The sequence below is a fragment of the Mobula birostris genome, chromosome 19, assembly GCF_030028105.1.
Source record: "Mobula birostris isolate sMobBir1 chromosome 19, sMobBir1.hap1, whole genome shotgun sequence".
Classification (NCBI taxonomy): Eukaryota; Metazoa; Chordata; class Chondrichthyes; order Myliobatiformes; family Myliobatidae; genus Mobula; species Mobula birostris.
Window position 1 is genome coordinate 41,179,031 of NC_092388.1, and position 13,451 is coordinate 41,192,481.

General features: G+C 39.4%; 1 protein-coding gene across 1 annotated transcript in view; it reads left to right on the forward strand.

The window, feature by feature from the left end:
- LOC140212300 (collagen alpha-6(VI) chain-like) overlaps window positions 1–13,451 on the forward strand; it is a 122,090-nt gene that overhangs the window by 12,144 nt on the left and 96,495 nt on the right. Inside the window, exons 3-7 of the mRNA XM_072283004.1 lie at window positions 482–1,093; window positions 7,348–7,971; window positions 9,770–10,333; window positions 11,140–11,700; window positions 12,270–12,836. Coding sequence (XP_072139105.1) covers window positions 482–1,093; window positions 7,348–7,971; window positions 9,770–10,333; window positions 11,140–11,700; window positions 12,270–12,836 — 2,928 coding nt within the window. The remainder of the gene's footprint in view (window positions 1–481; window positions 1,094–7,347; window positions 7,972–9,769; window positions 10,334–11,139; window positions 11,701–12,269; window positions 12,837–13,451) is intronic.

Here is a 13,451-nt window from a genome sequence, read left to right on the forward strand (position 1 = left end):
ACATTCTCTAACCCTCCATTTGATCACATCCACTATCCCTCCATTCAAACATATCACTATCCCTCCGTTCAATCACATTCACTATCCCTCAATTGATCATATCACTATCCCTCCATTTGATCTCATCCACTATCCCTCCATTCCAACGCATCTACATTCACTCCATTGGATCGCATCCACTATCCTTCCTTTCAATCACATCCACTATCCCTCCATTTGATCACATTCTCTAACCCTCCATTTGATCACATTCTCTAACCCTCCATTTGATCACATCCACTATCCCTCCATTTAATCACGTGTATTATCCCAACAGTTTTTTTCCCACCTCTATTCTCCGCTCTACTTTTTAAGGCCTTTCCTTACTCTGGTCCTTTCTACATACAGCAATGAAGTTCGCATTTTTGCTATGATGTATTACCAGGGGAACTATCTCTAGATTTGCTCTTTGAACTAATCTATCATTTTATTTCCTTTACAGCCTATGCTGTGGATTATGCTGATGTCGTTTTTCTAGTTGATAGTTCCCTGAAGATGGGGTCTGCAGCATTTCAACAGATCCAAAAAGCCATTTTGAATGTTGTTTCTCAACTTGAGATCGGGGCAGACAAGTTCCAAGTTGGTCTTGCTCAGTACACTACTTCTTTCTATACAGAATTCTTACTGAATGCCTTCCAAACAAATGCTCAAGTGACACGTTACATAAAGAATCCCAGTAAGTTTGTATTTCAGGGAGTACGTGGGCCAGCAATGGGCAATGCCATTGATGTCCTGAACAAGGGTTTCTTCAGAGTGTCCACTGGAAGTCGACGAGCTCACGGAGTTCCTCAGATTGCTGTAATATTTACTTCGGGACCTTCACTGGATGATGTCACGGCAGCAGCCCTGGAGTTAAGAAAACAAGGGGTGAAGGCTATTGCTATTGGTGTGAAGGATGCTGACCAGACTGAGCTGGAGAAGATAGCCAATCCTGAATTTATTTTCCGGAGTGCTGATTTTGGAGTATTTGCTCAGTTACCAAGCAAAATATACAATGCAATCAAGCTGATAATACAACAGGAATATCTATACAAAATATATGAAAGAACAGCAGGTATAATTGGTTTCTTTCGGCGTTTATCTAGGTCAAGTTCAAATTTAATTGTCATTCAACAAACATATGCATATACAGTGCCTATAAAAAGTATTCACTCCCTTTGAACGTTTTCATATTCTGTTGTTTTACAACATTGAATCACAGTGGATTTAATTTGGCTTTTTTGACACTGATTAACAGAAAAAGATTATTTCATGTCAAAGTGAAAACAGATCTCTACAAGATTATCTAAATAAATTACAAATATAAAGCACAAAATAATTGATTGCATAAGCATTCACCCCACCCCTTTAATATGACGCGCCAAATCATCACTGGTACAACCAATTGGTTTTAGAAGTCACTTAATTAGTTAAATGGAAATCCATTTTTGGAGACCTGTGTGCATTCAAGATGTTTCAAATGACTGCAGTAAAAATACACCTGATCTGGAAGGCCCATCTGCTGGTGATTCAGTATCCTGGCAAAAACTACAGCATGAAGACAAAAGAACACTCCGAGCACCTCCACAAAAAGGATATTGGAAAGCACAAGTCAGGAGATGGATATAAGAACATTTCCAAGTCACTGAATATCCCTTGGAGTACAGTTTAAGTCAATCATCAAGAAATGGAAAGAATATGGCACAGCTGTAAATCTGCTCAGAGCAGGCCATCATCAAAAACTGAGTGACTGTGTAAGAAGGGGACTTGTGAGAGAGGCCATCAAGAGACCTATGACAACTCTGGAGGAGTTACAAGCTTCACTGGCTGATGTTAGAGAGACTGAACGCACAACAACTGTTGCCCAGATGCTTCACCAGTCGCAGCTTTATGGGACAGTGGCAAAGAGAAAGCCACTGTTGAAAAAAAAATCTCATGAAATCTTGGCTAGAGTTTGCCAGGTGACATGTGGGAGATACTGATGTCAGCTGGGGAAGATTTTGTGGTATGATGAAACTAAAATTGAGCTTTCTGGCCACCAGACTAAACACTACGCTTCATCAAAAACACATCATCCCTACCATGAAGCATGGTGGTGGCTGCATCATACTGTGGGGATGCTTCACTGCAGCAGGCCCTGGAAGGCTTGCGAAGGTAGAGGGTAAAATGAATGTAGAAAAATACAGGGAAATCCTGGAGGAAAACCACTTGCAGTTGCAAGAGAACTGTGACTTGGGAGAAGATTTGTTTTCCAGCAAGATAGTAACATCAGGCATAAAGCCAAAGCTACACAAGAATGGCTTAAAAAGAACAAAGTTAATATCCTAGAATGGCCCATTTACAGTCCAGACCACAATCCAACTGAGAGTTTGTGGTTAGACTTGAAGGCCCAGTTTACTCACAATCCCCATGCAATCTGACAGAGCTTGAGCAGTTTCGTAAAGAAGAATGGGGAAAAGTTGCAGTGTCCGAATGTGCAAAGCTGATGGATACCTATCCACACAGACTCCAGTCTGTAATTGCTGGCCAAGATGCATCATTAAATACTGATATAAAGGGGATGAATACTTACAAAATCAATCATCTTGTGTTTTAAATTGGTAATTAATTCAGATCACCTTGTAGAGATCTGGTTTCACTTTGACTGGAAGGAGTCTTTTTTCTGTTGATCAGTGTCAAAAAAGCCAAATTAAATCCACTGTGAAACATAAAACATAGAAATACTACCACACAATACAGGCCCTTTGGCCCTCAAAGCTGTGCTGAACATATCCTTACTTTAGAAATTGCTCAGAGTTACCCATAGCCCTCCATTTTTCTAACCTCCATGCACCGATGTGATTCAATGTTGTAAAACAACAAAACATGAAAACTTCCGGGGGGGGGGGGTGGTTGGTGAATACCTTTTATAGGTACAGTAGCTGAACCAAACAATGTTCCTCCGTGGTCAGATACAAAACAAAGTACATACAGTCACACACACATATAACGTATAAACTTACAATAACATAAACACATGCAGTCGCAAAATTTTATTTATTTATTGAGATGTGGCGTGGAACAGGCCCTTCCGGCCCTCTGAGTGATGTTGGCGAGCAACCCCCTGTTTAACCCTAGCCCCAACCTGTACATCTTTGCACTGTTGGAGTAAACCAGATCACCTGGAGGAAACCTACACTGCCACAGGGAGAACATAGAGACTCCTCGCTGTCAGTGGTGGGATTTCAGCCCGGGTACTGTAAAACATTGTGCTAACCACTACATTACCGAGCCCAAGTCCCTAAGTGTCATGGCTTGAAGACTGATGGTGCATGGGATATTGTGCTGGTGCCATGTTTCTGCAAGAACAAGCATGTAGCAGCTTCTCATTTTGCACTCTGTAGCCACACTATATACAGGTTGAGTCTGTGGTTAAGATGGCAAATGTAATGTGGCATTTATTTCAAGGGGAGTAGAATATAAAAGCTAGGAGATAATGCTGAGCCTTTATAAGGCACTAGTCAGGCCGCACTTGAAGTATTGCCAATAGTTTTGTGCCCCATATCTCAGAAAAGATGTGTTGTCATTGGAGAGAGTCCAGAGGAGGTGCATGAAGATGATTCTAGGAATGAAGGGGTTAGCACATGAGGAACGTTTGGCAGCTTTGTGCCTGTACTCATTAGGATTTAGAAGAATGCAGGGGGATCTCATTGAAGCTTACCGAATGTTGAAAGGACTAGATAAGGTGAATGCAGAGAGGATGTTTCCTATTGTGGGGGCATCCAGAACTAGAGGGCACAGCCTCAAAATTGAGAGTGACCGTTTAGAACAGAGGTAGGGAGGAATATTTTTGATCCAGAGATTAGTGAATCTGTGGAATGCTCTGCCACAGACTGCAGTGGAGGCCAAGTCTGTGTGTATACTTAAGATGGAAGTTAATTGTTTCCTGATCAGTCAGGGCAACAAAGGATATGGTGAGAAGGCAAGTGCATGGCATTGAGGGGGATCTGGGATCAGCCTTGATAGAATAGCACAGTAGACTCGATGGGCTGAATGGCCCATTTCTGCTCCTAATGGTCTTATAGGCTTAAGGTCTCTCCAGGTGTGTTTATCCAGTCCTGGCACAAATAGTCTTAAACATTATAAGAGCTGATTATAAGGGTGTCTTCACTCTAACTGCCTGGTATTAATGGGAAATGAAAATGGTGCTCTGTTGCTTCCCTTTCTTCTTGAAAGGATAATCAGATGGCTTCTGCTTATTCACCTTAAATTTTCCTCAATATTTTGCCTCTTGTTGAACTGTATGTACTTCTTCCTGGGGCTTAAACCTTCTTGCCTTCTTCCTTTTCCTATAATTATAGATTTAGGAAGTTAAAGGTTGCCATTTATGGATTGTTCTGAAAAAGTTTTGTAAAGGCCTACTTTAAGATGTACAGGCTGAGCTCCTGATAGGTTGGCAAAGAGCACCTGTGCACATCTGTGAATTGCAGCAACCTTTGCCTCATTGGGTGGGTTCCACGATGCAAGAAGAGAAGTCCAGGCTCCTTCGGGTAGCATGTTCAATATTAAGCAGAGTCCATTCCACCAGTTGAGCCTGGTTTTCCATTCAGTTATATCCTGAAATGCACCACATTAACCTTTATGCATTTGAACTCATTACTTAACATAAAGCTATCAGTCAATGTGCTCCCATTGTCAGTATCAACAGCTTTGAGCAGAAAGTGCACTTTAGATGTCTATCACCCTTTTTAGGAAGAATGTTTCTTGCTATTTCATCATTGAACTCACATGCTGCTGGCTGCCTGTTCAGTGCCTCAAATAAAAAAAAAAGCTCCACTTCGTCAATCCTTCTTGCATTATTTGACAATATCCAGCGTTTACTTGAAAAGAAGAATGGTACAGTATATCAGCCATCCTTGTTTTAGTATTTTCTCCTTCCCTATCAAGTTATCCAGGTCAAGATAGTTAGTTCTTTGCGGATGTTTGTATAGGATAATTCATGATTGCCACAAACTGCTAGTCAGCTTGTCAGGATTTTAGCTTCTGCACTTTCTAACAGAGGTCAACTGCCAGAGCCTTTGGGCTGTAGTATCATAAAATGAGAGAGAGGTTACAAGTTAGCAGAACACAGCTTCTAAACTTTACAAAGCTGAGGCAGGGTCTTTGACCAAAAATATTAACATTGTTTTTCTTCCCACTTATGCAGCCTGTTCTTATTTTTGACTGACAGCATTCTCAATTTAAATAAAAAGCTTTTTTAAAAAATATGATTAAAGGAGAAAGACAAAATTAATAAAGTCTCAGACCCACAAAGAGCGAATTTCACCGAGAGACATTACAGCGAGTTAGAGTCTCAACAGAACATGAAGAATAAAAATGTACCCTGTCTGATTGTTATTTCCATGAGGATAATGAGCACAGATATCTATTTTCCACTGATGGGAATTCTGTAGGAAAGCAGGACGTCTTTTGTAGACCCAGACAGATTACACCCAGAGTTTTGAACATGTGGCTGAAAAGATTGTGGAGGCATAAGTACTGTAATGAACTTTCAAGAATGACCAGATTCTGGAATGTTTTGTGAGGACTGGAAATTACACATGTCACTCCACATTTTAAGAAGGGAAAAGGCAGAAAAAAGGAAATTATAGGCCAGTTAGCCTGACTTCAATGATTGGAAAGACATCTATTATTAAGGATGAGATTTTGGGGTACTTGGAGGAACATGATAAAATAGGCTAAAGTCAGCATGGTTTTCTACAGGGGAAATCTTAGCTGACCAATCTGTTGGAATTCTTTGATGTAATTCTTTGGCTTTATAAGGCATTGGTCAGACTGCACTTGGAATATTGTTAGCCGTTTTGGGTCCCTTACCTGAGGAAAGATGTGCTGGCATTGGAAAGGGACCAGAGGGGGTTCATGAGAATTATCTCAGGAATGAAAGGATTAACATATGAGGAGTATTTGATAGCTCTGGTTCTGCGGTCGTTGATGTTTAGAAAAATGAGGAGGGATCTCATTATAGCCCAACAAATATTGAAAGGTCTGGTTAAAGTGGAGAGGATGTTTTCTACAGTGGGGGAGTCTAGGATCAGAGGGCACAGCTTTAGAACTGAGGGACGTTCATTTAGAGCAGAAATGAGGAAACATTTCTTTAGCCAGAGTGTGGTAAATCTATGGAATTCATTGCTACAGATGGCTGTGCTGGCCAAGTCATTGTGTGTATTTAAGGTGGAGATCGATAGCTTTTTGATTAACGAGGGTGTGAAAAGTTACAGGGAGAAAGCAGGAGAATGGGATTGAGAGGGATAATAAATCAACCATGATGGAATGCTTCAGCAAACTCGATGGGCCAAATGATCTATTTCTGCTCTTATATTATGTCTTATGGTGTTATGACATTATTAAGATGAAAATTTTTGATACTATTAAAGAAAATCCCTTATTTTGGAGTGATTGTATGAAAAATAATCTTCATTAAATTTAACTAAAGACAAAATAGAAAAAAGATTCTATACTTGCACTTCGTAGTTTAGTACATTGCTGATATTATGCTGTGCTAAATCACTTTTGTTTTGTGTTTTGATGATGAATTGGAGCATTCAAATATTAAACATAGGTAATTCAGATAACTGAACTTCATCTTCCATTCAGTTATATCATGTCTGAACTGTACCACATTGCCTGTAACATAGCATGAGCTCATAGCCTCCACAAGCATACTTAGCACAAAGCTATCAATCAATATTCTCAATTTTAATCGACCTAGCATCAACAGCTTTGTGCAGAAAGAACATTTTAGATTTCCAATACTAATTTTATGAAGAACTGCTTTGTGACATCATCTGTAAAAATATTACCAATTGTTCCACTCCCTTGTTCAAGGAAAAGGTTTCCACTGACACAACAAATAATACAATCATTTGAAGTGTTAATTGGAATATTCTTCAGAAGTTGAAGTAATGCCAGCATAAACAATACAACCTGTTCTCATCATTTTATCTTTGATTTGAATGACAAAACTTGAATGCATAAAGGTTTACTCATAATGCTGCTACAGTTTAGAGCCAATTAAGTGCTTTTCAAAGTTTGGTTGCTCTTGTGAAAAACACAAGCTAATTAGTTCATAGCAAATTTCTCATAAAAAGATATGAGATAATGAGCAGATAAATTGTAATAACAATTTTGCTTGAGAGATAAATATTGATCAGAGAGCCACAGAGAACTCCCCTTCACTTTAACGTTACTGATGAGTCACCACCAAAACAATGTCAGTGACAAATTGCTGTTAATTTGCTTCTGCACATACTTAATCGTTCGTGACCTGAATAATGTTTTGTTTCTTCGCAGCATGTAGGACTGCTTCAATTGCGGATGTCGTTTTCTTGGTAGACACGTCTGATGATATTGGAGTAGCCAACTTTCAGTTAATCCGTGGTTTTCTACAAGGCCTAATCAATACACTGGACATAGCAGCTGAAGGTGTCCATGTTGGCTTGGCTCAGTACAGTGTCTTACCAAAAGAAGAGTTTAAACTAACAACCTATCCCAGCAAGAGTGACATCTTGGATCATGTAAGATCAATGCCCTATGAGGGGGGAAGAGGAAGAAACACCAGCACTGCCCTTAACTTTGTAAGGGAAAATTATTTTACGGCACAGGCTGGCAGTCGTGTCAAGAAAGGAATTCCCCAAATTTTGTTTTTGATTACTGCTGGTAAATTCCAGAATGAGGATGAGGACAGTGCAATCTCACTGCGTCGTAATGGTGTTAATATTTTTGCCTTGGGCACTGGGGATGTCACCAATAAAGAGCTGGAGAAAGTTGCTTCGTATCCCTCAGATACCTATGTTTTAAGATTAGAGGACTTCCTCATGCTGTCGCCTGCTGCAGACACCTTGCAGAATAGGATTTGCATGGAGGTCATCACTCAAGTCTCAGAGGCAACTGTCGAAAATGACATCATTAAAGAAGGTTTGAAGAAGATGTTGTAAATTTTCTATGAATTTTGTCCCATAACCAGTCTGATAATTATTGTTATTGATTGCACATTTTATTTAACATAAACCTTATTCAAGGGTAGAGTTCAGTTTTTAATTGTTCAATATATCTTTTAATCCCTTCTGTCTAACTACTATTGTCTAGTTTTAACAAAATGTTCAAATATTTTAAATTCTCTAGTTTACAATAGTCCTAATTATTGAAGTTTGATTTAACGCCTTATGCCTCAGTTTAAAAAGTGTATATCCTATATAAATTCAATATTAATCTCTCCATATATAGAAAGGTCATTCTTATAGTGCCTGTTAAAATTTTTATAGAAAATGTAGCACATTCGAAGAGTTGCAAGGCAGGAAACGTACCAGCTAAGTTATGCAAAGAGTACTGTCACCAACACCACTATGATAATGTCTAGGTAATCTATATTTTTAAGATGACATTGATTGGAACATCAGAAAAAAATTCCTAAGTAGTACCATGAGACCTTTTTATCCATCTAACAGAGACGAGGGAGGCTTCATGTGATATTTCATCAGAAAGACAACACAAAAAAAGCAGTGTAATCCTCCCTGAATATTGCATGTTGTCAGCCTAGATTTTAAATGGAATAGTCCTTTAACTGCCAGTCTGGTAGTGATTGTAAGTAACTGCCAATCCAACTAACATCCCGAATAGGAGCGAGGGAGGGAGAGAGGGAGATAAAATTCCAGTAGTTTCACTATTATCCCTGCCAATATGTGACCTCTGACTCACTAATATGATTGAAAAATAATTGCTATTGAATTAGCCAAGTTAGCTACTGAGTTATAAGGACAATTTGAGATGGATGCTAAATGCTGAGCTTGCCAGTTTTATCCACATCTCATAAATGAATAACTGGAAACTTGGATTAAAGGGTATTGAATTCTTCATAGCCTGATCCACTTTGCTAATACTACTTTATACTCTACGTATTGGATCCAAGAGAAGGGAGGAATCACCAATAAGATCTTGCCTTTCAACCCTGGACACAGTGTCCTCGACCGACAGATGAAAAGGTCAGATGCACTAGCATTTGGCCAATGAAGAGGAGCTCACTGTCAGTTATCTCTCAAACTGCCAGTTAAAAGTATGCATTGTTCCTTTGATCTTGTTCAGTATGCACTGAGATAAGTTAGTTCGTAATTGCTCTTACTTGTGTCAGTCAGTGCTAGAATTTCAATATTTGTTTGTACCTCACATCAGAGAAAATAATTATGCAACACCTAGATAGTATTTGGAATCAAATGGCCTAACAAGGTGGATTGAAATTCAGTGAACACACATCAAAGTTGCTGGTGAACGCAGCAGGCCAGGCAGCATCTCTAGGAAGAGGTACAGTCGACGTTTTGGGCCGAGACCCTTCGTCAGGTCATGGCCCAAAACATTGACTGTACCTCTTCCTAGAGATGCTGCCTGGCCTGCTGCGTTCACCAGCAACTTTGATGTGCGTTGCTTGAATTTCCAGCATCTGCAGAATTCCTCATGTTTACATTTTGAAATTCAATGGTTGCCTACAAAATGTAAACAGACAAATCTGAAGAAGAAAAAAGATGAAAATACCTGTGTATAGTACATAGTTGTGCAACTAAGTATAATGCTTGACTGGCCAACTGGTATTCATTGCAGAGCTAATATATTTCCCAAGTGATACTCAATATGGGATGTTCAATGCCATTGTCTCAGTACACATCCCAACTTTGGTGTGTGTCCTCATTGTTCTTTAGTACCTAAAGCGATTCTTCTTTTTCAGCCTGTACTAAAACTGAAGAAGCTGATATTTACTTTCTTGTTGATGGGTCGTCCAGCATTTCAGCAGAGAGCTTCATGGACGTAAAAAAATTCCTGATCAAGGTTATTAAAGATTTTACTATTGGTGCAAATCAGGTTCGTGTTGGGGTTGTCCAGTACTCAATGATTCCAAAAATTGAATTTACAGTCACTGAATATACCAATAAAACTAGTTTGGAGGAAGCAGTTAAAAATATTAAACAAATGAGATACACAACTTGGACAGGCAAGGCATTAAGTTACATGAAAAATCTCTTCAGCGAAGCAAAGAAAAGCCGTAAACATGAAGTGAACCAGATCCTGATCACTCTCACCGATGGAAAGGCAGCTGATAATGTAGAAATTCCTGCAAGAGAACTGAAACAGCAGGGAATAATCTGTTATGCAATAGGAGTAGGGAAAGCAAGCGAAACCGAACTTGAACAGATTGGAGGAGGAACTAAAGAAAATGTTTACTATGTCACTAACTTTGATGCATTGGATGATATAAAGAATAACATCGTGCGGGCAATCTGTTCACGGGAAGGTAAGCATTGGATTTGAAAACACTTCTAAGTGGTGACTGAGAATTCTTCTGTTAGTTTTATTGTTCCCTGGTATCTCTGTTATGTTTACTATGAGAAATAGTACAAGTTATGGCTGTAAAATTGCATAAGAGGGCCCAAAGAAGAATGGTATTTGTAAAGAAAGAGGAGGATTTATAATTGACTTTGATCTTTACAAAGGATAAAACTGAGTACTGAGCTCTGGTCTTGACATACCTCTTCCTGCATAGTTCTAGATCATTACTTTTACTAAATGGCTGATAATCTTATTCTGTTTTTCCAATTATACAGTACATTAGTAAAGAACATAAAAGTCAGAATAAAAATAAGATTGTTGGGATCCTAGAAAATATTTGATGTTGAGCAATTCTATTAAGTGGATAGTTAGAGCAAAGTATACCAAACAATTCACCTATTTGCCTAATCAAGAACCTTTAGCCTACAGTTCCCATTTTCACCTCATCGACCACCTCCAAACCCATAGAATAAGGGTGAAAAGCAATCACCCCTGGCCCTGCTGATGTATTAAGGATTACACATTGCAAAATCATTCACTTCAACCTCAGGTATTGCAAACTGTTAATAGAAGAAAAAAGACTACGAATCTCAATTTCTGCCTGCTAGAAGTTTCCTCATCATATGTCTGGATCTGGTCTCGTCATATACATAGAGTTAGTTTGAAATGATTCGCAATAATTGCATTATGATTGTACAGTGCATTTGCTAGGATGGGAGAACATGAACAAAGAACAAGATTCATAGAATTACAATTGCTTTTCTGTCACAGCCTGCAGCAAGATGGGGAAGAGTGACATCATTTTCCTAATCGATGGATCAGGAAGCATAAGAACCACTGATTTTCAGAACATGAAAGTGTTTATACATAGCATTGTGAACATGACCACTATTGGACAAGAGAACGTGCACGTGGGTCTAATACAATATGCTTCAGGTCCCCGTCTAGAGTTTAATCTTGATAGATATTCATCTCAAGATGATATACGCAATGCAATCACTACAATGCAGCAAATAGGAGGAGGGACTATGACTGGCTACGCCCTGAACTTTGCGGAGGAGTACTTTGCCCAATCTAAAGGTGGTCGGCCTGGAAACCCACAATATCTCATAGTGGTCACTGATGGAGAGTCACAGGATGCCGTCCTGGACCCAGCAACAGCCATCAGGGATCAAGGAATCGTAGTGTTTGCCGTGGGTGTTTCGAAAGCCAACACAAGTCAGCTTCTGGAAATTGGAGGAGCTCAAGATAAAATTCATTATGTTGAAAACTTCACCCAACTCAAAGATCTGGACCGAAGAATATACTGGGAAATCTGCGGTCACATTGACAGTAAGAACATTGAATTATTCTTATAGAATGACAAACAAAAGATTAATTTTAAAATAATCCTTCTTTAATTAGAGGAAGATTAACAAGCTTGTTAATTTGCGGCCAAAACTCAAAACTTTTGGCATGCTTTGACTATGAAATAAATGTAAAGCAGGGGTTCTCAAACTTTTTTGTGCCATGAATCAATATCAATAAAGCAAGTGGTCCATGGGACACATGTAGGGAACCCCTGATGTAAAGGAATTGTTAATTGGCAGAGACTTAAATAGACACTGTTGGAAATTTATTTGGAGTAATTTTATAGTGGATAATTCTAAGAGTTGGGGCAGATCCTTTGCGCTTGGATTTCTATCACCCTCAGCTGTCCGATGATATTGAACACTGAGTGCTTCTATTATCGCCCATGGTTCCAACCATGTGGGTCAAACCAAGGGACACCTTTTTTTTGTACAATCCCTTTCTTAAGTGACCTGGCACTAAGTTCCTACTGCAAGTTGTCTGGCATCATATCAGTTTCAGAATATGGGTATTGTACATGATGTAAATGACTTCTTCCTTCTCTCCTGCAGCCTGTCTGAAAACAGATGAAGTAGATATTGTTTTTGTAATTGATGGATCAATTAACACAGAGCCAGACGAGTTTCAGCAGATGAAAACTTTCATGATAAACATGGTGAACAATTCAGTTGTCTCCTCCAGCAATGCGCAGTTTGGTGCCATTCTGTACCGTGATGCACCAAGTATTCAATTCCAGCTGGGCCAGTCTGTGAGCAAAAGAGACATCATCAAAGCCATAATGAAAATGAACTTAGCAGAAAAAGCTGTCGATATTACACCCGATCTTGAGCTGGCAAAACAGCTTTTAGCAAGTGGACGCCGAAGTCAAAAAGTTGTCTCACAGTTCATCACCGTGATGACTAATAGGAAAGACATATATTCTTTGCAACGATCATTATCGGAAGACATTGAACAGAGTGAAGCCACTGTCATCACCATGAGTCCATCCAGTGGTCAAGAAGAAGCACTTGTGGGAGTACTGGACGTTGATAAAAAACGTTTCAATACGCAAAGTTTAAAAAGCATGGTTGATGTAATTAAAAACATATCACAGCTGATTTGTGATAAAACAAATCCAGGTAATGTGTATATATGTACCTTTGAGTTGAACAAAAACAATGTGTGACTAGTTATAACATAGTTACTAACCTGGGAGTGCTTTGCATTTTATATTGACATTGCTGTTGGAGGATGGGGAGCTGAGAGATGGACGTGGGGTGGCGATGTTAACCCAGTACCATCTTGGCTACCTTTGGGTCAGAAGTGAAGCTTACAAATTTACCTCATGTAAACAGATCTTTTTACTTAAAATGGAGTTGTCTGTTCACAGTCCTCATAATGACCATGCATATTAATTAGGAAGGTAAGCAAATCATAAAGTTTTGATTCATGTGGTCTAGGAGGCCTTAAAACATGCAGATGTAAACCATTTTGGAATGTAGCAGGCCAGGCAGCATCTCTAGGAAGAGGTGCAGTCGATGTTTCAGGCCGAGACCCTTTGTCAGGACTAATTGAAGGAAGAGTGACTCACTCTTCCTTCAGTTAGTCCTGACGAAGGGTCTCGGCCTGAAACGTCGACTGCACCTCTTCCTAGAGATGCTGCCTGGCCTGCTGCGTTCACCAGCAACTTTTATGTGTGTTGCTTGAATTTCCAGCATCTGCAGAATTCCTGTTGTTTGCATTATGGAATGTGA